The sequence below is a fragment of the Lepidochelys kempii genome, chromosome 1, assembly GCF_965140265.1.
Source record: "Lepidochelys kempii isolate rLepKem1 chromosome 1, rLepKem1.hap2, whole genome shotgun sequence".
NCBI lineage: Eukaryota > Metazoa > Chordata > Testudines > Cheloniidae > Lepidochelys > Lepidochelys kempii.
Window position 1 is genome coordinate 13,909,005 of NC_133256.1, and position 26,654 is coordinate 13,935,658.

Genomic DNA, 26,654 nt, shown 5'->3' on the forward strand with positions numbered 1-26,654 from the left:
GAAGCTCTTGATGAGCCCGAAAGTCATCTTGGGGAAACAAGCTGCTTGGCCCCAAGACAGCCTCGTCTGGGGAAGAGGAGGAGGAAGAAGAGTTCTGTACTGGAGGAGGGGCTTCTTCCTCTTCTTCAGGCTCAATAACCTTCATAGGCGCCACGTCCTGCAACTCAGTAGCAGGGTTGGTACTGGAATCAGGGTTCGGTGCTGAACCCGCCTCTTGGAAGCAACCAAGTATGAACAATGGGAGGGTGGACCTGGTTCTGGGGGAAACCCCCAAAGGTTCCAGAATGGCTATTGCATAGGCTACTGTCCTCTTGTCCAGGTACCAGCGTGGGATCCACACCAAGGTCTAGTGGCATGTAGGATGGGTACCAGTGACCCTTAAGTTGAACACAGGGCTCCGCATCAGACTCAGATGAAGAATCCTCCCTAGGTGACCACAGAAGAGCTGTACCTCTCATTGCTTCTGATCATCGCTGAGGGTCCTGTGACAGATAGCAGGCCAGTGATTGACCTCACAGAGGACAGAAGAGTCGGCTTGCTACTAGAAGGAGCTGGTAGGCCTGATGCCAGGAAGGAGCTCAGGGCACCAGGCTCTCTCCTGCTTGAGGATGATGAAGCCAGTGGCTGACCTATCATGGTCAGTGGGACTGAGAATGACAAGTGTCTGGCTGTTGCAAAGGCCTCTTAGGTTGAAGGCATCACAATTCCACTGATACCACCATGACTTCCCGGTGTTGGGTCCCACGCTGGACTCAACGATTTCAATGGAGTAGATGGTGCCATCATGAGACCAGGGTGGAGGAGTGACCCAGTGCAGGTCGTATTCCACTGCTTTCTCCTGGCTTGCCTTTCTTCAGCACTGGCGAGAGCCCTGTTGGTGTGCTGCTTTTTATACTTCTCTCTCGGCACCAGAGGCATGCTTCACACTAAGGCTTAAGTGCCCGGTGTTGAAGCGAAGTGGCTTGCTTCCGAAGCCAGTCTAAGAGCAGCTCCCATTAAGATAGCCTTAAGTCTGACTACTTTGTCATTTGTACGAAGTTCAAAGTCCCAACAAATTTGGCAATAGTTTTTCCATGTAAGAGTCTCCCAGACACTTCAGACAACTAGAGTGTGGGTTGTTCATGGGCATAGGCTTGCCACAGAAGGCTTGCCCCAGGGGCGAAGGGAGCCCCTTAGTAATAGGGGAAGAAGTACTAATGTACAGTAAAATTACTTACAATATATACACTAAACTATTAAACAGAAAGAAACCATGGGTAATCGCTCTGCTAACGCAAGAGGAGATGTTACAGCAACTGTCACAGGCGGCAAGAAGGAAAGGAGAGGGTGCGGAGCTGGTGGCATCCCTTATACCAGCACATAAGCATGCAGTACCAGAGCCAGCCTGATGGATACCACTGAGGGGAAAAAATCTCTGGCAACAGTGCAAGCAGTATGCACACATCTACCATGGAATGGACATGAGCAAGCAGTCAAAGTACTAGTTATTTCAGATATCGTCCAAATATCAATTTACTGAAAGTTCACTTTCAGAGCTTATTACACAGCGGGAGAAACACTTTAGTCTATAAAACCTCTTTTCTCAGTAAAGTTCCTGGCTCTGATGGCTTTCCATTAGTTTTATTATAAAACTACTTTGTCCCTTTTTGGTAGATTCCTTTATAATGTCCAGTGTTCCAAACAACTCCTACAACTGTATCATCAGCCTGTATTTCCTCAAGAGAAAAAAAAAATATATAGGCCAGTCTGTGATACCCTATTATACTCTTCAATGTGAGCAAAAGTATGTCTACACTGCAATTAAAAACCCGTGGCTGCCTCAAGTCAGCTGACTCGGGCTAAGGGCTGTTTAATTGCTGTGTAGACATTTAGGCTCAGGCAGCAGCCTGGGCTCTGGGATCCTGTGAGGTGGGAACGTCCTAGATCCCAGGCTGCAGCCCAAGCCCAAACATCTGAACTGCAGTTAAACAGCCCCTTTGCCCGAGCCCTGCAAGTCCGAGTCAGCTGGCATGGGCCAGCCCCAAGCATCTAACTGTAGCATAGACATACCCTTAGAAAACAAGCAATCACCGTGAAGTCAATGGAACTCACTGTGGGATAAAATACTTATAATTGTTTAATTACAGATATCGCAACCTAGGTGACAGAACACTGTACCTTGTATAGGTCTCTTGCATATCTAAAACGCTTGAGAAATGAACTCTTGCCAAATCCTGTAAGCCAATATGTGTGTGCAGACATCTGAGTCTATACTTGTCTGGGGTTCTCTCTGGCTGTAGGGATCTGCCCATGATAATCAGTTTGCAGGAATTTATCCTGTGTTGTTGGGTTTTCTGTTTGATTTCTAGGAAGATGCTCTTCAGGATATGGACTGTCCATTAGCATGTTTGTATAGCGTCTAGCATGATAAGGCCCCAATCTTAGCTAGGTGCTACTATAATAAAATTGTATTAACACCAGTATCTTCAATTCTGTCAGATTAATGAAAATCCCATTGATTTGGCCTAAAATTACCCAAATTAGATAAAAGCTATATTAAGTCTGCCATTTCTAATGTTATGGTGAATCCAATGGGAAGGTTCAAATTTGGGCAGATAGGTGGGACTGTTCGGTTTTCACCCATACTGCTATATCAGTACAATCACTTGTACTAGTCAGAAGGGGTGCCCATAATAAAACAGCTCATTAAAATGAAAATACTATTACATTTGGAAGAAATCCAACAGCAACCATTCAGATGACAGTTTTGAAATAGCTTCAGACATTTCTGATTTCAGAATTATGACAAATTTCTGTCCCTTATTAGTTTGCTGTAACCCCTGTAGTTAAGGTTGCATAACAATTTATCTTCTAGCCTCTGGTTCTCAGTCATTCATAACTTTCTAAAGCTTTTCAACTACTGAGCTAAATTTTTCCAGGCTTGACCTCTGCCCCTAGGTGAATTTTTATATAAAAGTGTGTGTGTGTGGGAGGGGTGGGGGGGTCTGAACAAAAATGGTATAGCCATTATGGAGTGCTAAGACAGTGGGGAAGGAGAAAGCAAAAGAAATCCAACTTTTCCCATTTATTTTATTTTTAGGACGAGCACTAGGTGGCCAAAATGGCTGAAGTGTGGAAGGTGAAATACAGCATGGGAAAAAATAGCCCTGACCCTTTACTAAGAAGCAACGCTTGTTCTGAAATAAACTGGCTCAATTTGTCCAAAGTATTTGCCATTGAAAATCTCATACTCAGTATAAAGTAGAATTTTTTCCCCACAGCTCAAAAAGTACCCCACAAAAGTTGCATACACCTGCACAACAAATCCTAACAGGGTTAGGCATGGGGTCCAGCACTCCCCCTCCTACCTCCCAATGGCTGCTGCGAATACTGGGGACAGAAGAAATAGGTATCTCCATAGCTTTCCTCCTCCTCAGTCTAGTTAATGAGTTTCACAATTACCGGCCTCATCCCCTGCATTACATTTTAAGACCACTGTGCTGCTGAATTAAAAGGGGAAATGTGACACCAATCTTAAAGAAGAGAACTTACCACAAAAAGTCTAATTCAAAGATATACTGGACCCTTATGGCAATACAATTAACAAGTATAAAACCAAAATATTTCATTAGGATACATGTATATTATAAGAGTATTATACAAATTTTTCTACTTAATAATGTAATCACGTAATTAAAAAGACTGTTGTAATGAATATACAAAACAGGACAGCATTCAGGTTGCATTTATTGTACTGAGTGCTTAACCATGCAATATGTATGCTCTCTTAAATACTGTATCTAGAAGCTTTTTAAAAAGCTGTATCAAATACTTTAAAATAATTTTTAAAAATTATAAATATACCTACTAATTCTTTCTGATGTCTTGCTACTTTTACAGGCAAGACATATGGAATTATAATGTGCATACTGTAAGACCTCTTTCCTTGAGGGGGAAGGAGGGAGTATTAAAGGTCTGGACATTATCCAACGTTAAGCCTACTTTGGGATCACACTTATTTTTAAGTTAGTAATTGCTTCTTGAAACTGATCCAGTAAAGAGATTTATTTTCGTCTATATTAAAGTAATTTGGCTGTTTCTGGCAACTCTGGTCTGGTATTCACAGCAACTTTTGAGTGCACTGACAACCAAATAGCTGCATCTAGAATCATTAAGTGGTTCTGGTTCTCTGTTCCTTTGCAGCCGTGCTCTAGCAGTCAAACAAGAAGTGAAAGGTTTTCTACAGTCAGTGTTCGAAAGCGTGTTCCAGGAGATAAGCTCTGTGCTATTTTTCAAAGAACAGTGAATTGTAATGGGAGTTCTCTGCTGTGGTGAAGTATTTGATACGGATATAGGAAAAGGAAATAAAAGCAGCATATTCTTAAAACAAGAATTATTGTCATTAACAGAAGTCAACCAGCTAGGACTAGCTGAGTTAGGACATTCATCCTCTATATTTCAGTGAAAGCAGACTATCAGAGTAATTATATTTAAATTGGTTTAAATGGGTAAGTTATTTGATTATGCAGAAAACAAAAAACCAAAATTCAGATTTACTTTGGAAATGCATACTCCCCGAAGTAGGGGAAGTCTGCAGAATTGCAAACAGCATGGATCCCAAAGGTCCATGGGAAAAGGAGGGCACAAACCTTGTCCATTACTTTCCCCCTCTGCTACTATCTACCTTATGGTGGCAGTAAAGCTCTCTTTGAAGCTATGGTATCACTGACCAATTTCACTGAAGTTGCATCTTAACTCCCTTTCTCCAGAAGGCATAGAGGTGAGTTGGAAGTTACTCCTACTTCCATTAAGTTACTATATAGATTTCCACCCAAGTCTTCCAAGTTAGGAGGCCTACTATGGCAATTTGCCATTCCCTCATTCCTCTACCTCTTGTCTTTTGCCATTACTGTATATAAACTATTTCAGCAGCTCAGAGTGAGCAGGCCACTTGTTTCTCCCTTCTGCTCACTAATCCTTCGTCTCAGCTTGCCTGCTAAAATTCTTTTTTTTAAGGGGCCTGTAAGTTGCTGTCTCCAGCTCACTATTGGTCATAAATTATATGGTGTTAGCAGCATTCTATTAACATACATACAGTGCATTAAAAAGTACCCCACCAAAACAACTTTGCCTGATGTTGTGCATCAGGAAACTCAATAAATGTCACCAGAATTGCTCTTCAGTTTGTTAGGTAGCTACATTTCAACACTGAAAAACAAATGAAAATGCTCATAAGTTTTTACCAAATAACTAAAACTGGGAATACTCTTTAAAGGAGATTAAGATAAGTCAGTTTGGGGAGTTCATCCTGCGGGACATGGTCATTTTGCCCTTCCCATATTAATAAAAATGAGGAAGGGTCAGACCAGAGATGGTCCAAGTTCAACAGGTTTTCAAAAATGTGTCATGATTTTTTGTGCAGGTTCCAATTCATAAAGTAGTATCAGTTACAAAATACAGACAAAACAACCAAACAAAAAGGCCCCTGTGCCACCACTGTAAGTATGAATGGGGGCAGTTGTCCGTGATGTGTCGCATGGTTTGTACCTCACCAGTCACAATTTAGTGATTCTCTAATTTTCCATTTGCGGAGGAGAGATCTACACCTTCCCATATGTTGTCTGACTGTGATTGAGTTCAGCCCACTGCCTATGAGGAAGGCAGAATCCTGGGACTTTTCACTGGATCTTCAAACAAGTCTTCGTTTGGGACATCACAAACGGCCCATGATTCAAGCCAGCAAGTGCTAGCATCCTTTACGTTGACCAGTTGCATTGACACATGGAGCCAGAAAGGCTTCCCGGATTTAAGATGCAAGAGTGGCAGTGAATTGAGGTCTTGGTGTAGCAGCCAGGATCTTCTTGTACTCCCAGATCACAGCAGTGTCTCACCTGATGTTGGCAGGTGCAACGCCTGCCAAAACTGGGAACAATGGTATTGGCATTGATTTGAGAGATTTAAGATTCCTATGACAATGATTAAGATTGGAAAATGCTACTTTCTCCATGTTTTTCCACTTTGTATGTTTTATAGCACTATGTACATTGTGTCACACTTTTTCATGTATAGTTAGTTTTCCCTGTTTGTGGGAATCTTTCCCACTGCAATTTGGGAGAGAAACATTTTTATTTCTTTTTAAAAAGAAATTAAGTGTGACCGTAAGTAAAAAAAACCTACAAAAACTGGCCAGGAGAAACTCAGGTGTAGTAACTAAAGTTACATTTTAATAATTTTTAAAAATGGACTACATGTCCCATTCAAATAAAGTATTTTTATACTGAAGAATGTTATATTTAAAGCTATGCTACAAGAAATTTTTTAAAAACTCTTACACAATGTAAGAGTACCGTATACATGAAAAGTGATACTACATGTATCATTCCCAAACTAACGAGAAATTGAAATTTACTCCCATCTAACATTTTAAATGTAATGCCACTGGATGGAACTGTATGAACAATATAAGACAAAAATTACTTTATAAAAAACAAACACTCTCCCCCCTCAGCAAACATTGCTTTACTAATAAATATCAGGACTACTTTAAAAAAAAAAAAAAAAAGCAAATTCACATTTTATTTCAGATTGAAATAAAACTATACAAAATTGTTTACTTTGTGCCAAAAATAACAGCAATATTTTCCAAGTCATTTCTTGACAAACAAACTTATTTCTAATTTTTCCAGGGTATGTTTACAAATAACGATGGAGGCAATAGATACACTTGTGTGTAACAGTAAGGACAAAAACAAATAAGTACAGATGCTTATGGAATAATTTTTACAGTCAGCATCTTTCAGGATTTTAGATTTAATATTCAATTCATACTTGTTAAAAACTTAAAAAGAAAAAATAGTTGTGTGGCTCACACAAAGGAATGTAAACAATACAACCAGGTGATTGCGAAAGGCTAGCTCTTCCACAGAAACCTTAACGTACCTTCACACTCATTAATATTCACTTGATGTGCAGAACACAGTCCACAGTGTGATGACTGTGATAGAAGAATTCACTCTCCGCTAAGTTATTCAAATATACCATTTCCATATTTTTTAAACAGTTTCCAAATAAACCAAAAACCCTAGTAACTGGTAAGCAATGGATTTCATTCTACCTTGTTTTCCTGCATTTTTTATGCATAAGTATGAAACAACCCCATAGGATCCACAGTGATCACAAATTACTTTTCCAAAATGACAACAAAAATGAGCACCTAGTCATGTCAAATCAGACGAAGAGTTTGAGTACTGTCTTTGTGAAGCACACTGGTTTATTTTCAAAGGTGTTTTTGTTCACATAATAGTACTTTAATGTGGATCAACAAAACATAACTTGTGTCACTGGCCACTGCTTGTTCAATCTGAGGTCTAAAATGGAAATACAATTGCAATGATTAAGTAGGTTACATACATTTTATAGTTTTTCCTCTTGATGTTAAAGTCTAAACAGAAAAACTGTTTCAACAAACTGATTAAAGATTTTTTTTTCTAAGCATCTTCAGTTACTTCTGAATTGTTTGCGGGAAGAAAGTCTTCTTGAAATTCTACTTTGTCTGGATAGAGTTTGATGTAGGTGTCCACCATTAAATCCAAGTCATGTTTTATATCAAAGTTTATGTTAAGCAAAGCTAAGTTGCTTGACCTCTGTTCTGTTAAGGTGTTCTTCAGGTATGCCTTCAAGCGCTTTCGTCCTACTTCATATTTCTCATTCTCCACTTTCATCACTGGAAGTATGCACAGAACTTTAAGCAATGCATACACATTAGGGAAAAACTTTATGTCAGGCAAATGAAGCGCTTCATAAATGGTAGCTGGAAGCTCTATATCTTTTCCTCTATGCTTCCATTTGATTCTCCAACAATGAAGTTCTGCACAAAGTGTATCTGGATTAGGTAGGTCATTTTTATACATATCAGCATGATGTTCCTCAGATGTATTAAATTTTAGTTGTCCCATGACTGAGGGCACTAAAGATAAACATTTAAGAGCTCTTAGGTGTTGTTCTGAAAATATATCTTTTAATTCCTGAATAACGTGCTCTACAGTTGGAACACTAAGTGCTTCTTTGTAGTAATTTTCTGATGTTACATCAGAGTCCAAATTACCTTGCTGTGCCCTGCGAAATTTTCCAGGGAGTTTAATTTGTACATCCAGCTTTGTGGCCAAATTTGTTGCTTCTTCAAACCAAAATTCATGATAAACTTCAATATTCTCCATCACTTCATTCAGCGAATGCAACACTGCTGTTAAGCTGCTGGCTGCAAAGAACACATCCGATGTTTGGCCTTGGAGATTTTTTCCAAAGGCTCTTGTAAAAGACAGAATGTTTTTCAGAACCACAACAGTGACGATGAAGTCAAAATCTGTTAATGCACTTGAAAGTACAAATGCTCGACCAACAACGAAGTTACTCCACTTGACAGACACATCACTGCTTATACCATCCAAGCACAGTACGAGTGCTTGCATTAGGTCCACTAAAATCTCAAAAGTATCGTGTCTACCTGTCCACTGAGAATGGCAAATCTCTTTCAGTTCATTACTCTTTTCCTCATTGTTCTGAAAAAGAACAGAGATTATATTGTCCAGTTCTACTAACAACTGTGGTGACTGATTAAAAAATGAACAAACTTCTTCTATCATCCCTAGAGCAATAGAAACTCCAACAACAGGGACTGATTTTGCCAACCATACATTTAGAGCACAAGAGGAACAGAGCGTGTACACAGCCTGTGGATACTTTTCCAAGAGTCTTGTAGCTACAATTTTCATTTTTGAAGCAAATCCACTGGAGACAATATAGGCTTGACCTCGACAGTACTCCATGTTTAGACCCCATTTTTCAATAATAGTTGTATGGAACTTAACAGCTAAAATTTCAGCATCTGCCTCATAAGGCAAAAACCCTACAAATTCTTCTCTCAGATTGTGGGACTCATCAACAAACCTCACCAACACTGGTAAATGTTCCTCACCTGCTATATCTACTACCTCATCAGTGACAATGGAAAAGAAGTGGGAGTCTCTTACTTCCCTGAGCGTCTCTTCTCTTACACAGCTCTCACAGATCTCAAGCATCTGTTTCTGTTGAGTTTTAGAACAATACTCCAGATTTACTGCAGCCATCTCAAATCGTTTTCTCAGAACTTCATCTCCAGCATTTATTCTGCATTCCAACAGAGCTTGAAAGTTATCTGGGGTGAAGATACCTTCTGGAAGTTCATTAGCATTATGGCCATCCAAAGGAATATTTTGTTTGCCCATGAGGATCAAAATTTCAAATAAAGATTTAAGGTAATCTTTGTTTTCCCTCTCTTCCAGCGTTAGAGGAACAACTTCCTCTTCTTGCTCTTCTCCTCCTTCTTCTGAAACAGTATTCTGAGCACTGCTCTCATTCAACTCTTGATTTGCCTGTTCCCGTTCAAAGGCTTCATCAACTACAAAATGAAAGACATCACAAGCCTAAGACTTCTTCATATAGAAAGTTTGCAGCATTTACTTCCCCCACAACAACTATATTTAAACAATTGCTGACTGGAAAATCCATAGTATTTACATTTTAATTAAGCAGTGTCAGTGTGGGACACTATCTGTAATATTTTTGAACAGAATTAAAGTGTTTTACCTATCCTTACTGTACAAGGTAACAATAATTTATTTCACACTACCTTATTTGCCTAAGCTAGTGCTATACCTAAAAGTCTATTCATCACTACGAACTCAAACTTAAATATATTGGCCACTTACTCTTTTGCTGCTTCAGTGTTCTTATTTCATCTTCACTCTTGGGGAAGAAAAAAAAGTTATGATACTGTCTGGCATATGGTCTCAAATTGCTGAAGAACTTCAAGACTAGCTACTAAAATTTTAAATAAAGCTGTTTTCAGAGTCCTAATACTTATTAGACAGCTACTATGCATTCATAAGAATCTGAATGTTTTCAGATATATCTCAGTGAGGGGACAGCAATAATGTCAAGTCTATCTGAAGATGTGCTGATCTATCACATAGTGGAACAGTACCCCAAAGTAAGTGGGAGGGAGCCCTGTCATTAAAAAGATTGTACAGTTGTAATTTCGAAAGAACCAGAAAATTTTATGGAAGAATTTTGTTCTGGCAGGGAGATGTACTAACTAGCAGAACTTTTTCTATTCTAATTGCTAGGATTTATTTGATCATCATTACGTAGGCTTATCAAAACTATAAAGAAATTTTTAGAAATCAGCTGTAATGTTTTGCAAATGCCACTATAATTAAGAAATGTTATAGCTCTTAATTTCCGTTACACAAACATTTAGGCCACACAAAACCTGCAGACAAGGTCTCTGTGAAACATACGATGGAGCCATTGGCAATCTGCTATTTCAGCAGAAGCTGCTTACTTCTGATTTCAAGCATTTAAAAAGGTGGTCACTATTGTTCAAAAATGAACTTAAAAAAAACCATAAACCCATAACTCTGGAATTCTGCCTAGTTCAAAATGTTAGAAGGTAAAATGGTGATCATGCAAATCCACATACTGCAAGATTTTCAGTGGAAAAATCTATGAAATACACCCATAATCGGTATCAAGTTTCTTCTAAACCAGCTCTGAGCAACACTTCTTTGTTTTATTATTTTCATTTCCTTAGATTTTCCCTAATTCTATAAGTAGTTATAATATTAGCTTGAGATTTTAGTATTTAAATTTTCCAATAATGCCCACTACGATATTGTATTCATAATGACACTCAGAAGGGTACACAAGTGCAAAGTATTGCTGTTATTTGGGCATCTCTTATTTGCACTTGCTTGCTTTTACTGCTTTAGTACAAGAAGATTCAATTTAAACATACCAACTCTTTTATTCTCTTTCTGTGCCTGCTGTGTGGATTGTTCAAGTGACTTGTAAGGTCAAATATAGTTGGCACAGCATTATCTCGTAAAACTGTTCTGTAAGGACTCTGTAAAGAGAAAGATGTCTAGATCAGAAATTTCCTTTAAAAATGTTCTGTCTCAGTACAAAAATTATTAAAAATAACAATTTCAAAGATTAGGCTTACATTTTACCATTTATATTTGGAAGTCTGTCATTCTGAACTTTACTTGGGCATTAAAGCTAGGCTGGTCTGTTTCCAGATAGTTTCGCTTTGATTGTTTGATGCTGTAGTGGAATATTTTAACAAAAAATGATTTTAATTGCAGAATAAGTTGTAGCAGAAGTCTTCTACATAGTTTTTTCATACAAATGTCTCTACTAAGAAAAACTTTCTGCTCACATTTCCTGTACAGAATATATTTTCATAGTTTTGCATAAGGCATCAGATGCTCTTTAAGTACAGTATTCTATACAGAGAAAACATAAGCTAGCAAAACTGATTATATTTTGCTAGCAACTGGATTCAGATGATCACGCTCAAATATGTATTACTGCTTAAAAAAAAATCATCCAAACTAAACTTCAGGAAATTCCAATTTTGATTACATATTAGTCCCTAAAATAGTTTTTTCTCGGACACTGGCTGCTTTGACTCCCAGAGCTAAAACTCTGCCCTGCATATTTTTATATTAAGTAACATTATGTGGTTGAAAGCCCATTTAAAACATAGAATAGCACATATGGCAGGCCACCAGCTTGGCTTAACAGTGAAATCTTCGGTGAGCTTAAACTCAAAAAGGAAGCTTACAAGAAGTGGAAATTTGGACAGATGACTAGGGAGGAGTATAAAAATATTGCTAGAACATGCAGGGGTGTAATCAGGAAGGCCAAGGCACAATTGGAGTTGCAGCTAGCAAGGGATGCGAAGGGTAACAAGAAGGGTTTCTACAGGTATGTTAGCAACACAAAGGTAGTCAGAGAAAGTGTGGGACCCTTACTGAATGGGGGAGGCAACATAATGACAGATGATGTGGAAAAAGCTGAAGTACTCAAAGCTTTTTTTGCCTCGGTCTTCACAGACAAGGTCAGCTCCCAGACTGCTGCACTGGGCAACACAGTATGGAGAGGAGGTAAGCAGCCCTCAGTGGTGAAAGAACAGGTTAAGGACTATCTAGAAAAGCTGGACATGCAGAAGTCCATGGGTCCAGATCTAATGCATCCAAGGGTGCTGAGGGAGTTGGCTGCTGTGATTGCAGCGCCACTAGCCATTATTCTTGAAAATTCGTGGCGATCGGGGGAGGTCCCAGACTATTGGAAAAAGGCAAATATAGTGCCCATATTTAAAAAACGGAAGAAAGAACGTGAGGAACTACAGATGGGTCAGCCTCACTTCAGCCCCTGGCAAAATCATGGAGCAGGTCCTGAAGGAATCCATTTTGAAACACTTGGAGGCAAGGAAGGTGATCAGGCACAGTCAACATGGATTCACCAAGGGCAAGTCATGCCTGATCAACCCGATTGCCCTCTATGATGAGATAACTGGCTCTGTGGATATGGGGAAAGCAGTGGACGTGATATATCTTGACTTTAGCAAAGCTTTTGGTACCATCTCCCACAGTATTCTTGCCAGCAAATTAAAAAAAGTATGGATTGGATGAATGGACTATAAGGTGGACAGAAAGCTGGCTAGATTGTTGGGCTCAACGGGTAGAGATCAATGGCTCGATGTCTAGTTGGCAGCTGATATCAAGCAGAGTACCCCAGGGGTCGGTCCTGGGGCTGATTTTGTTCAACATCTTTATCAATGATCTGGATGATGGGATTAATTGCACCCTCAGCAAGTCTGCAGATGACACTAAGCTGTGGGGTGAGGTAGATACGCTGGAGGGCAAGGATAGAGTCCAGGGTGACCTAGACAAATTGGAGGATTGGGCCAAAAGAAATCTGATGAGGTTCAACAAGGACAAGTGCAGAGTCCTGCACTTAGGAAGGAAGAATCCCATGCACTGCTACAGGCTGGGGATCAACTGGCTAAGCAGCAGTTCTGCAGAAAAGGACTTGGGGATTACAGTGGATGAGAAGCTGGATATGAGTCAGCAGTGTGCCCTCGTTGCCAAGCAGGCCAACAGCATATTGGGCTGTATTAGTAGGAGCACTGCCAGCAGATCGAGGGAAGTAATTATTCCCCTCTATTTGGCACTGGCGAGGCCACATCTGGAGTATTGCATCCAGTTTTGGTCCCCCCACTTCAGAAGGGATGTGGACAAATTGGAGTGAGTCCAGTGGAGAGCAACAAAAATGATTAGGGGGCTGGGGCATGACTTATGAGGAGAGGCTGAGGGAACTGGGCTTATTTAGTCTGCAGAAGAGAAGAGTGAGGGGGGGATTTGATAGCAGCCTTCAACTACCTGAAGGGGGGTTTCAAAGAGGATGGAGCTTGGCTGTTCTCAGTGGTGGCAGATGACAGAACAAGAAGCAATGGTCTCAAGTGAAGTGGGGGAGGTTTAGGTTGGATATTAGGAAACTCTATTTCACTGGGAGGGTGGTGAAGCACTAGAATGGCTTACCTAGGGAGGTGGTAGAATCTCCTTCCTTAGAGGTTTTTAAGGCCCAACTTGACAAAGCCCTGGCTGGGATGATTTAGTTGGTGTTGGTCCTGCTTTGACCAGGGGATTGGACTAGATGACCTCCTGAGGTCTCTTCCAACCCTACTTTCCTATGATTCTATGAGTCATGCACTAAAAATCAAGAAATAGAATTCTGCCCACAGATTTAAGTTTGCTGCGAAACCCATGTTCCTATTTCCCACGGTCATGGGAACAGTTTAGATGTCACTCCGTTAGCTAAAGATACTACATAAAATTAGGAGTGAAACAGTTATCTTCACTTTAAAAATTTCTCTTTGATAAGACATGAATCTCTATTTTAAAAAAAAAAAGTAGAAAAAGACTTCTTGATCCTAAGGTTAATGTTTAAAGCAGGAAAATGAACTTAGGTACATTTTACACAATGTGAAATAGAGGTTTAGTTGCCTTTACTTACGCTTCTACATATCATAGAGGTCTCAAAGTGTTTGGCACATAATCTGTAGTGCTTGTTCAGCTGATCTGGAGTTTTATCTTCTAAATCTGCCCTTCGACAGTTCTCCACCCACCTCTGACATCTGCATGTGAAACACCAAACTTGAGTTACTTTAATAGTTTAAGTTTAAACAAAAAAGCCCCCTATAATTTCTAAGACAATCACCATAAACAACATTTTTTTACATTGTTTGAAATTAGCCTTTTTATTCATTTTCAGGTGGGGTTTTGGGATTATAGTCAAATTACAAGGAAGGGGGGGGAACCCCAAACATGTTCCTGTTTGAACCATTGTAAAAATTTGCTTTTCTCTTTTTACTCACTTTTAACGCCCCCTCAGATGCTTAAATATTTCAATCTTTTCCTCTAAGCAATATTTTTCTAACTACACCTCAGAAGCACAATGGTTTGTTGTGCAGTTGTTCATGAGTGAAGACATGCAAAAATTTTATTCCTGAAGAAAAACCATTTCCCTCCTCTCTTAATAAATCTGACAAGTTTTTAAAAAGTAGATTTTTTGACACAAAATACAATTGAGAGTATTTTTCTTGTTGGTGATCTCCAAGGGCAAAGCTATACATTTACAATGGATCTTTGAACACTAAAGTAGAAGACAGGCAATCCAGAGAATCATCTCAGTTTGAAATAAATATTCAATAGACATACACATATATATATATATATTATAAAATGTTTGGTTTTGTGCCATCTCAAGAACCTTGCTTACTTTTGTGCCACATATGATAGGGCTTGGAAGAAGTCTTGCTCTTAATAAGACCCCTTTTAAATCTGGAAGACAGTATTTTCTCTTGTGCATAAGACGTGTCAAGGAGCAAATGATATAAACGTATTAGTTGGCTTTCCATTTATCCCAACGGATATATTTAATCAAGTCTTTGCCAAGGACTTTTTGAACCAGCACATGCACAAGACTGAGTGCAAAATTACTATAATGAAGCTCATCTGCTATTTCATTTGTGCATGTCCCTCAGAAAAATGTCATTAAATCAACAATTTCTGGCAGCTATTATATCTTATTATTTTCTAAAAAATTGACTACCAACAAATAGAATTCTATGGAAGGAGTATAATCTATAGATATATGCTTATTGGTATTATGAAGTCTTCACTGCATGACACCACAGAAGCCAATTATCAGTATCAGGCAAATTGGTTGAAACTATAGTAAAGAACAGAATTGTCAGGCACATAAATGAACATAATTTGTTGGGGAAGAGTCAACATGCTTTTTGTAAAGGGAAATCATGCCTTGCCGATCTACTAGAATTCTTTGAGGGGGTCAACAAGCATATGGACAAGGGTGATCCAGTGGGTATAGTGTACTTAGATTTTCAGAAGGCCTTTGACAAGGTGCCTCACCAAAGGCTCTTCAGCAAGATAAGCTGTCATGGGATAAGCGGGAAGGTCTGCTCATGGATCAGTAACTGCTTAAAAGATAGGAAACAAAGGGTAGGAATAAATGGTCAGTTTTCAGAATGGAGAGAGGTAAATAGTGGTATCCCCCAGGGGTCTGTACTGGGATCAGTGCTGTTCAACATACTCATAAGTGATCTGGAAAAAGGGATAAACAGTGAGGTGGCAAAATTTGCAAATGATACAAAACTACTCTAGATAGTTAAGTCCAAAGCAGATGGCGAAGATACAAAGGGATCTCACAAAACTGGGTGAGCGGGCAACAAAATGGCAGACGGAATTCAATGTTGATAAATGCAAAGTAATGCACATTTGAAAACATAATCCCAACTAAACATATAAAATAATGGGGATCTAATTAGCTGTTACCACTCAAGAAAGAGCTTGGAGTCACTGTGGATAGTCCTCTGAAAACATTCACTCAACGTGCAGCAGCCGTCAAAAATCTAACAGAACGTTGGGAATCATGAGGAAAGGGACGGATAAGAAGACAGCAACTATCATATTGCCTCGATATCAGGGGTTCTCAACCTTTTTCTTTCTGAGGCTACCCCAACATGCCATAAAAACTCCACAGCCCACCTGTGCCGCAATACGTGGTTTTCTGCATATAAAAGCCAGGGTGGCATTACGGGATAGCAAGCCAGGCAATTGCCTGGGGCCCCATGCCACAGGGGCCCCCATGAAGCTACATTATTCAGGCTTCATCTTCAACACGAAGTGGCGGGGCTCCGGGACCTGGGCTTCAGCCCCATGCAGTGGGACTTCAGCTTTCTGCCCTGGGCCCCAGCAAGTCTAATGCTGGCCCTGCTTGGAGGCCCCCTTGAAATCTGCTTGAGGCCCCCTAGTGGGCTCCAGACCCCTGGTTGAGAACTACTGCTCTATATAAATCCATGGTACGCCCACATTTTGAATACTGTGTGCAGATTTGGTCGCTCCATCTCAAAAAAGATGTACTGGAAAAAGTACAGAGAAGGGCAACAAAAATTAGGGCTATGGAACAGTTTCCATATCAGAAGACTGGAACTTTTCAGCTTGGAAAAGAGATGACTAAGGGGGGGGGATATGATAGAGGTCTATAAAATCATGATTGGTGTGGAGAAAGTAAATAAGGAAGTGTTATTTACTCCTTCTCTTAACACAAGAACTAGGGGTCACCAAATAAAATTAATAGGCAGCAGGTTTAAAACAAACAAAAAGGAAGTATTTTTTCATCCAACACACAGTCAACTTGTGGAACTCTTTGCCAGGGGATGCTGTGAAGGTTAAGACTATAATAGGATTCAAAATAGAACTAAGTAAGTTCCTGGAGGATAGGTCCACCAATGGCTATTAGCCAGTTTAGTCAGGCATGCAAACCATGCTTTTCTGAAGCAGGGGTGGCCCACATGTGGCTCTTCAGAAGTTAATATGTGGCTCCTTGCATAGGTGCCAACTCTGGGGCTGGAGCTACAGGCGCCAACTTTCCAGTGTGCTGGGAAGTACTCACTGCTCAACCCCCGGCTCTGCCCCCATTCCACCCCTTCCCCAAAGGCTCCTGCCACCTCCCCCAAGCCTGACAGGTCCTTGTCCCCTCCCCCCTCTCCTCTCGCCACCCCCAGCCTCCTGGATGCCATGAAACAGTTGATCACAGTGGGCAGGAGGCGCAGGGAGGTGCTGATCAGCAGGGCTGCTGGCGGGTGGGAGAGGTGATGGCAGGCTGCTGATGTATTACTGTGGCTCTCTGGCCATGTACACTGGTAAATTCTGGCTCCTTCTCAGGCTCAGGTTGGCCACCCCTGCTCTGAAGTGTCCCTGGCCTCTGTTTGCCAGAACCTGGGAATGGGTGACAGGGGATGAATCACTTGATTATTACCTGTTCTGTTCATTCCCTCTGAAGCACCTGGCATTGGCCACTATCGGAAGACAGGATACTGGGCTAAATGGACCACCGGTCTGACCCAGTATGGCCATTCTTATGTTCAGCCTTTGAGATACAATATGATGCCTGAAAACCTATACAACTCCCATACAAGAGTAATGACTGGGTCACTATCATAATCCTATAATTAGCTGTTCTATATCCACCAGCTCCTCCCTGATGTATGCTCCAACCTAAACAAAATCAAAGAGGACCACAGATGACTATATAGAATTACAGCATTATGGCTGACACTACAGCAGTAACTCAGAAGGAATTTTCATTACAACTCTCATTTTCAGTGACAATTTTACTTCAACTGATCCAACTTCTAGCCACTCCCCACAAGTTTTAAGCGGAGCTCAAATTTCACACTTAGTCTAGAGCTCTTTTTAAAAGTTATTGCTTGTATTCTGGTCCCCAGTGGTCATGGGACTGTCCTTCCCACAAACACAGAAGACACATTCCCTTCTCCAAAAAGTTATAGGAAGAGTGTGTAGAGATTTACAAACAAAATATATACAATTTTACTAAAATTCACTGCATCCTACCTCAGTCTATTCACTACTGAAATCCATTCAGCTATTAAAAATAAAATCTTCAGTCCACTGTAAAAAAAAACAAAACAAAAACCCCTCAGATCCCTGCTTTGCACTTACAATTGACAATTTCAAAAAGTAAATACAGAGTCCTTGTTAAGAAAAGTGTACTTTTTGCAAAACTGGGGGAAAGGAGGGGAAAATATTAACAAACATGTTGCAAGATAACTAATAAAAAAAATGACATACAAGCTAAGGATCCTTAGTTCAAAGTGTAATGAGAAATATCCTTATCTCTGCTGACTTTTCTTATCCTCAGGACCCTCCCAGATTCAATTAATTCATCCTTCCACCCTCACCCTACTTTATAAACTACAGAATGAGAGGTCCAAAAGTTTGGCTGTTTGGTGCATGTGAAATTTGAAGTTTCTGTCACGGAGCCCAAGAGACTTAGATTTATTAGGCTGAATGAGAAAGACAATTAGGCTTGCACTCTTTTTGGACCACAATGTCTGTAGCAGTTTCAAGTTTCATACATGCTGTAGGTGCAACAGATCGGTGACATACCAGTGGAAGGTGTAAAGAATGTGAAAGGAATGTTATGTGCAATCTGTGGTGTTATACACAGACTACTTTTAATAAACTGACTTGCAGGAGGTATGGGGGTGAAGAGAAGCAGAAGTGGCAGATCCTACAGTCACTGCCTACTTCCACTTCAGCACTAATGTATCCTGTTCCCATCCTGTATACAGTCAGAAGAATGATGTCAGTCTTCTGCAGTAACTTTTGGTTCAGATATAAGAGGTTTAAAGGATGCATTCTCTATTCCGTGGAGAGAAAACCTTAGTCTCAAATAGAACAGGCTAACTCTGAGGAACCAAAACAGGAAAAATACACAGCAGAAGCCTAGAACTCAAACACCCAGTAACTACACAGCATACCTGTGACAGTGTATCTCCCAAACAGCAATTAATTTTAAAAAGTGCTTATTTTAGCAGAATGGAGAAATTTCGTACTGATACTTTCAGTAAGTAGCTCATTTATATACCACTGTGGAAACATGGCAAAACCCACATATTTTAGGTGATGCCAGAAAATGCAAAACTTTCTTTCAAGTTCAAAAGAACGCAATCAGTAACTTAGTACAGAAATCTGTTAAATCAAGTGGTACTAGACAATTCATGTAGCAAATAAACATAGATGGTCACTGGTACACCTGTAATCATGCAGCATTTGTTTTGTAAGTGCTTCATTGGCACAGAACAAGACCAGTCCTACCACAAGAGTTTGCACTGCTGTTTTGATTACCAGTCTTTTTAGCTCTAAGATTTGAGAACCTTTTCTTCAGTCATAGATCTTTAAAAGGATTGTTTTTAAATATCTGATGACATCTCATAAGAGTGAAAGACCATTTTATTTAGGAAACGTTCTATTGACGGATGAAGTATAAATTATTTCTCTACAGGGTAGATAAAAATCAATGATAAAAAAATCAGATTAAAACAATTTTCTTTTTAAAATGATTTAAAATTAAATTTTAATAACCTGTTTATGTCTTAATTTACCATAATCTATTAAAATCATTTAAATTAAATAAAAATGGTGTTAAGTTATACATATTTGCCTAAAGCACTTGGTATCAAAATTTTGTGGAAGCGCTCAATCAGGTTTTGACAGCAGCCTCTTCTGCGGGTGCAGAGAGAATATTTTCTTCATTTCAGTTTACACAACTAATTCAATTCAATGACCAAGTCATTGAAAGTTAAGAAGCTGATTGGAAGTTGAAAGATCAGGAAAGCTTGGTTTTCCCCAATTCCAATCTTCAAATAAGAACTAGCTGTGAGAGGATACAAGCTAAGAACAAGCGGTAAGAGGATACGATCAGTTAAAGTCACTGCCTACTTTCTTTGTTTAATAAACAGATACATTTTAAATGTAAAACATGTTTTGATCAATAAGAAAAAAGTATCCAGCACATCCCAGGTAGTTTTAATTTAAACAAAACAATTTTCAAATTTTTGTTGTGTGCGTTTGCAACCGAATTCCAAATTTCCATCCAAATAGAGCTTGACACAAATTATAAGAATAATTATCTAGTAAATAAGTGTATTATTCGCCATTTTCTGAGGAATTAATTTGACTAAATTTATGTGAAGATATACAATTGCTTAAATGTACAGCTATAGTTTATTCTCCTGGTTAACTGGTGGTAGTACCAAATTTAGTACAAAGGCTATGTTTAGAAGCAAGACAATGTGTTTTAACAGTTACCAACCACCGAGAATCAACCTTGCTTTAGAAAAATAACTAAAAAGAATACAAAATTCAAAAACAAGATTAAAGCCAATTATTCAAATAACTGATTTACTTACATCAATCCGTTCTGCTTCTCTTGCCTTATTAGCATGAAAACAGGATCCTTTATTTAGGAGTTCTTCTTTTCCTATTGCTTACACCTCATCTAAAGCCATAGCGTGTCTGCTATGAAGAACAGTAAGGAGTCACAATCAGAAAGATTGTCCCCATGGATCATCTACCATCTCATTTGGAATCACATAAATATCCTTACTGAAGCAACTACAGCCATTGCTTACATATATGTTAAGCAAGTACATATGTATTTTAAATGTCTTAAAGTAGCAAGTGTCTTAGGTTTTTAAATTAAGGACGCTGTCCACTTTCACTTTTCATTCCTTCTCCCTTTTCCACCTGTTCTGTTTCTCGCAGGTGGAAAGATGGAGTAGAGCTAGTCGTAACTGCCAAGTCAGCTCTCCACAGACAAGGTGCATCATTGATTGAAATCACCAAGTGGAAGCCTCAATTTAAATCATCTTTTCCATTTGTACTTCAGTTATTTTCTAAAAAAAGTTGCATTCGCACTGGTTGATATAACCATTAATACAAGTTCATTTACAACCTTTACATTAGATTTAGTACATCTTTTTGCAACATAAGAGGATACACTATAACTATATACACATTTAAAAAATGATATCACTTAATATTTTCAGATTTTTATTAACTGTAGATTTTTAGTACCTTAGAAAATGGCGAATAATAAATTGCTTACTTATACTTTTACTCATAATTAAGGCTACGTTTTAGTCATGGGTATTTTTAGTAAAAGTCATGGACAGTAAACAAATTCACGGCCTGTTACTGTGACCTGACCATGACTTGTACCATACCCCTGACTAAATCTTGGGAGTGCCATGGGTGCTGGGGTGGCCCAAGGGGAAGCACAGGTGCTGGGAGGGGGCAGTCTCGGGGGTGGGGGTTGGCAGGCTCACTATCCAGCTTCTCGGAAGCGGCAACATGTCCCTCCCTAAGCTCCTAGCTCTGCCAGCTCCCATTGGCCGGGAACAACAGCCAACAGGAGCTGGGCCTGCAGGTGGAGGCAGCACACAGAGCTAGGAGCTGAAGGAGGGACACATTGCTGCTTCAGGGGAGCCCCCCAGAGGTAAGCACCACCCAGAGCCTTTACCCCTGCCCACACCTCAACCCCCACACCCAAATTCAACCTCCTCCCACACCCAAACTCATCCTGCTGCTGTTGGGGTGGGGTAGGCAGTGGCCAGTGCGACTGGCCCAGGGGCTGTCTGAGCTGCTTGGGCAGCCCCGAAGCCAATCACAGTGGCCACTGCAGAAGTCACAGAGTCCGTGACAAACTTGCAGCATTACTCACAATTTGCATCAAACTGCTTTAGGATGGTAACTGAAATTTAAATAATCTGATATGCTATTTTGTGTTTTTTATTAAAACAAAACAAGCCCTTAATAGAATGCATGACCTACTGTTAAATGTTTTTCCCCAATTCTTTCTTTATATAGAAAAGCACCTGTTAACTCAAAGTTTTTGATAGAGGTTCATGGATTCAGCCTATTTATTTTTTATTTAAATGTTTTGAGAGAATACAAGTCTAGGCCTTAACCTATTTTGTATTAAATTCAGATTTCATTTTGAACAGTTTTAAAGGAATAAATTATAAATTTAAACTAAAAAAAAAAAATTTTGTATTTTAAAGAAAAATCATTGATTTTTAACCATCCTGCCAGAGGCCAACAAGTGCTCTAAAGCACTGTTTTTCAAAGTTCGGGTGGCGATTCAGTACTGGGTCATTGCATGTAAGGCACTGGGTCGCCTTGCTCAGCACCCAGGGACCCTAGCAGCTCTGGTCAGCAGCGCCAACTGGGACGTTAAAAGTCCCATCAGTGGTGCTGCTCAGCTAAGGCAGGCTAGTGCCTACCTGTTCCGACACCGCGCTGAGCCCCGGAAGCAGCCAGCAGCGGGTCTGGCTTCTAGGCAGGGGGGCCACAGGGCTCCATGTGCTGCCCCCGCTCCGAGCACCAGATCCGCACTCCCACTGGCCGGGAATCGGCCAATGGGAGCTGGGGGTGGTGGTGCCTGCAGGCGAGAGCCGCATGGAGCCGCTCGTGAGCCTCTGCCTAGGAGTAGGACCTGTTGCTGGCTGCTTCCGGGGTGCAGTGCGGTTTGCGGTGCCAAGACAGGCGGGAAGCCTGCTTCTGCACCTCAGCTGCACCACTGACTGGAAACCACCAGAGGTAAGTCTGTGCCCCAATCCTCTGTCCCAGCCCTGAGCTCCCCCCAAACCCAGAACCCCTTCCTGCATCCTAAACCCCTCATCCCCAGCCTCCCCCCAGAGCCTGTACCCCAAGCCCAAACCCCCTACCCCAGCCCAAAGCTCCCTCCCACACCCCGAACCCCTCATTCCCAGCTCCACCCCGCAGCCCTCATCCCCACACCCCAACCCTCTGCTCCAGCCCTGAGCCCCTCCCACACTCCAAACCTCTCATCCCCAGCTCAGTTGGGTCACGGGCATCAACAATTTTCTTCAACTGGGTCCCCCCCTAAAAAAGTTTTAAAACCACTACTCTAAAGACCAATCTGGGAACCTCTGAACAAAGTTGCTTTAGCAATAAAAAGAGAGAGTGATAAAACAAAATGAATTTATTCTAATTACTTGATAATTATAAAAAGGACTTCCAAGGGAGGAATGGTCTGGATATACCTAGTCCTGCCTCAGGAAGAGGGCTATAGATGACCTCTTAAGATCCCTTCCAGCCCTACATTTCTATGATTCTATGACTTGGAAGCACTATATAAATATTAAATATAATTAAAATGAAAAATGTGACCAAAGCAGAACTGCATAGGTTTCAGAAAAAACAGAAACTGTTGAGAGCTACCTCTATGTAATACTTGCATGACACACTACCTACCTCCCAGTTTTCTGAGTGGGTCACGTAATTGTTGTAAGCCTTTCTTAAGTGCTAAAGTATTGAGTGGAAGATAAGAGGAAAATGTGAAGCACGAAACAAATATTCTTATGAAGGGGATAATTATAGACACTCCACTAAAAATATGGTAAAACTCAGTGTCATTTTAACGTATTAGACTAAAATCCTTTTCTAGCCTCTTCCTATCACTTTTCAATTAGACTATCAAGACTCAGCTCAAATACTTATTATCCTGATGATGCAAAAAACTTATATATTTGCTTAATTTTACAAGAAGACGACTTGCTTTGTGACCTCAGTGGGATTACACACAGTATGTCAAGTTAAGCACATGCCTGAGTTTTTGCATATTTGGGGCCTATAATACTACATGTTTCCAAAGAGCACAGTTCTCAAAGGAAATCCCCCCCATCACGATAATATTTAGCCCCTTTTCTTATAATTGTGCATAATGGGAGGACAGCTGTCCTCATTATTCTTTCTTCTAGGCACAGTACAACAACCCAAGATGAACAGGCACAAATCATGAAGATCAGCTATTTTAGAACAAACAGATTTGCAATAAAATGTAGTTAGTACTGAGTTTATGGCACTGAAGACAGAATGTGCCAAAACACCTACAGCTACGTTCATATCTATAATGACTACACTACACCTGAGTACAAAAAGGATGTAAGTGCAGCAACCAAGATACACATAACGCTTTCAACTTAAAAGCGAACTAATGCATTTATATACATGTGTCTGCTTTAAACAGGAACAGATATGTGACACATTACAGTTGAGATACAATATAGTTTATTTTTCTAAGGGACTTCAAACAACTGATAACTTTCACGTGAAAAAAAAACTGCAAAGGGTAGTGTTGTTAATTTGAAATATATTCAAACACATTAACATATACTACTTTCTAACAGGCATACTATCCAGGGTAAACTGTATGTTTTTCAAAAACGTCTATACTGCCACACAGAGCGTATCCATATCGAACTGCCACTCAATAGCCAGCAATCAAAAAATGTGTAAGATATACACACACACACACACACAATATATGTATGTATATATAAAAACTTTTTCACTAAGAGGGTGGTGAAACACTGGAATACGTTACCTAGGGAGGTGGTAGAATCTCCTTTCTTAGAGGTTTTTAAGGTCAGGCTTGACAAAGCCCTGGCTAGGATGATTTAACTGGGAATTGGTCCTGCTTCGAGCAGGGGGTTGGACTAGATGACCTTCAGGGGTCCCTTCCAACCCTGATATTCTAGGATTGTATGAAAAGCTGTATGGCACATGTGCTTTTTCAACCTGTCATCATCCAGACCTTGCAACAATGGCTCCTGGCAAATTAACAGTGCAACTCAACAGACAGCACCAAATCTCCTCCATTTTGCAGAAACTGCAGCCAGCTTTGTAATTTAGTAGGAAAGTGTAGTCCGCAGAGATGATGGGTCTCAGCAAGCACTATTCCATCTTGAGTCAAGGGGCAGACTGTAGAGATGATGCACGCTCAGCAGGCAGAGGACTGTTGATTCAAGGAGACAACTCTTCCAGTATATTAAAGGGTAGATTTGCCAGATTGCATTACAGAATTCTGCAGTCTGTATATGACAAGTGGAATGCACTTTGACCACCCTAGTTTAAATAGACAGCATCATATTCAACTGGGCAAGTTTGACAACTTCCCTTAGAACCACATTTTCAAAAGTGACCATTGCCTTCGAGTGCTTGAGTTATGGAGTGCGCAACTTGGGACAGTCTGGGACCGATTTTCACAAGTGCTGAGCATCCATAATTCCCACTGAAATCATCTAGAATTGCAACTCCTCTGAAAATGAGGCTCAAGCAAGCAACCAAGAAGAGAGAGAGAACCCCAATCAGTGAAAATTTAGACTAGAGAAAACAGAACATCGGCCTTTGACGCACACAGCCCACGGGTACCAAGATCCACGACTATGGAGTTAAATGAAGTTAAATGCTTCCGGCGAGCCTGTATCTGTGTTTCACAAAGGAGCCTGTGTCTACCTCTGTCACACGGGAGCTCTTGCGTGGGAGCTCATGACTATCACCTTCCCCCTCCGATCTGACGCCAAGCAGCTAAAGAAGTGGGGTTTTCACCCACGAAAGCTTGTGCCCAAGTAAGTCTGTTAGTCTTTAAGGCGTCCCCGGACTCCTCCTTGTTTTTATCTCACTTCTCGTGCCCCCGCCTCACACTCCCACGCCGGGCCTCTGCCCGCCTCACCCCTCCATCCACCCCCAGCGCTCGCCGGCTCTGCCCCCCCCCCCGCCGCCCCCGCCCAGGCTCCTTCAGACACGCGCTCTCCCCGAGACACCCCCCCTCCGCCCCCAGGACGGGTCTGCGCAGCCGCCCGTCCGCCTCCCAGCCGCGGGCCGGCGGAGGGTGGCCTGGGGCCCCGCCCCCCGGGAGCAGTGCGCGAGGCCTCCCGAGTCCTCAGGCGAGCGGGGCAGGCGCCAGCCCGTCCCTGCCCACACGGCGGCCTGGCGGGGAGGGCCCGGCCCGGCGCCCAGGTGAGGAGCGGCCCCAGAACGGGAGGGCGGCAGCCCCGGCTGGGCGCTCCCGGGGTCTCCTCCCGGCCGGGCCGGGCCCGCACGCGGGGGCCGCGGCCTGGCCGGAGCGGGGCCGCCCGTGGGTCTCACCTGACCGGGTCCCGGGGGAAGCGGAAGAAGGCCAGGTCGGACTGGGTGCTCTTGCGGGTGCAGTTGGGAGCCGCGCAGAAGTTCGGCATGGTCCCCGTGCCGGGGTCTCTGCCCCTTTAAATCCGCGCTCCCTCCGGCCGCGGGGGTGGGTGGGGGAAGCGGCTCTACACTGCTGTGAGCGGCCGGGAGGATTCACCGCCACCCTCCGCCGGGACAGAGCCGCCTCCTTCCCACAGTGCCCCGCGCCAGACAGCGCGGTAGCGCGCATGCGCCGCAAGCCGCACGGGCCACCCCGGAGGAGATGCGGGGTGCGCATGCGTTTTCTCACAGAGCCGGTGTTGGAAAAGCGCTCCTGTGTTCCCGCCACCCGGCTGGCGGTGCGCATGCGCCTGGTGCAGCGAGCAGAAAGGGGAGCGCATGCGCAGAATAGGGTCGGGGAGGGTGGTAAGGTAGTAGTAGCCCCTGGCTGGGGTAGGAGGGAGGCCGCTAGAGTAGCGCAGCCTCTCAGCAGCTGCCTGCCCCAGAGGTCCAGGTTCATATGGGCAGGAGATGGGCTGAGCTTGGAGAATGCAGCTAGCCCTGTAGAAGGGCTGAGGCCCATGCTGGAGGCAGAGAAGCTATAATTACTGTATCGTCTGCCGCAGCTGACGCCCTCGCTGTCACTGGGGGGGGGCGTCTAAGCTCAGCTCTCCCTTGGCCCTACCACCCACTGTTACAAGCACCACCTGTGTGTTTTAGGAACTTGATTGGGACCAGTAACCTGCCCAGTTTAAATGTGGAGTACTCCCTTGAAAGTAACTCCTGCTGTTATGAATTTGGCACCATAAAATGTAAAGGTCTTTGCCTTTTTTTCCTATTAAAGTTTTTTAAAAAAAAGCCAAAACAAAAAGTATTGCTATGCCATGCCTTAAGTTTCATGTCTCATTTTGTTGGCCCATTAAAGGTAGT

At 41.7% G+C, this 26,654-nt stretch overlaps 1 protein-coding gene across 7 annotated transcripts; it reads right to left on the reverse strand.

Annotated features, from left to right (window-relative positions):
- Window positions 1-152: 152 nt before the first annotated feature.
- THAP12 (THAP domain containing 12) lies at window positions 153-25,978 on the reverse strand. Of its 7 annotated transcripts, none has more exons than XM_073335070.1 (6): window positions 25,707-25,793; window positions 15,297-15,361; window positions 13,879-13,999; window positions 10,814-10,921; window positions 9,726-9,762; window positions 153-9,415 (listed from the first exon to the last, which is right to left on the reverse strand). In XM_073335070.1, the coding sequence occupies exons 3-6, from the start codon at window positions 13,891-13,893 to the stop codon at window positions 7,467-7,469; spliced, it is 2,109 nt and encodes a 702-aa protein (XP_073191171.1). In that variant the 5' UTR covers window positions 13,894-13,999; window positions 15,297-15,361; window positions 25,707-25,793; the 3' UTR covers window positions 153-7,466. The 7 variants fall into 7 exon arrangements, with proteins under 7 accessions (XP_073191171.1, XP_073191179.1, XP_073191182.1 ...); XM_073335078.1 differs by having other exon boundaries at window positions 15,297-15,364; XM_073335081.1 differs by lacking the exon at window positions 15,297-15,361 and adding an exon at window positions 24,163-24,573 and having other exon boundaries at window positions 25,707-25,754.
- Window positions 25,979-26,654: the final 676 nt, after the last annotated feature.

Bases quoted from the DNA above. Each gene is read 5' to 3' on its own strand.
- THAP12 (XM_073335062.1), bottom strand. From the start codon at position 25,795: ATGCCGAACTTCTGCGCGGCTCCCAACTGCACCCGCAAGAGCACCCAG. The intron at 10,922-13,878 runs GTAAGTAAAGGC...TTCTCTTTACAG, and splicing joins CCTCTATGATATGTAGAAGC to AGTCCTTACAGAACAGTTTT. The intron at 9,763-10,813 runs GTATGTTTAAAT...TTCTTCCCCAAG, and splicing joins GAAAGAGAATAAAAGAGTTG to AGTGAAGATGAAATAAGAAC.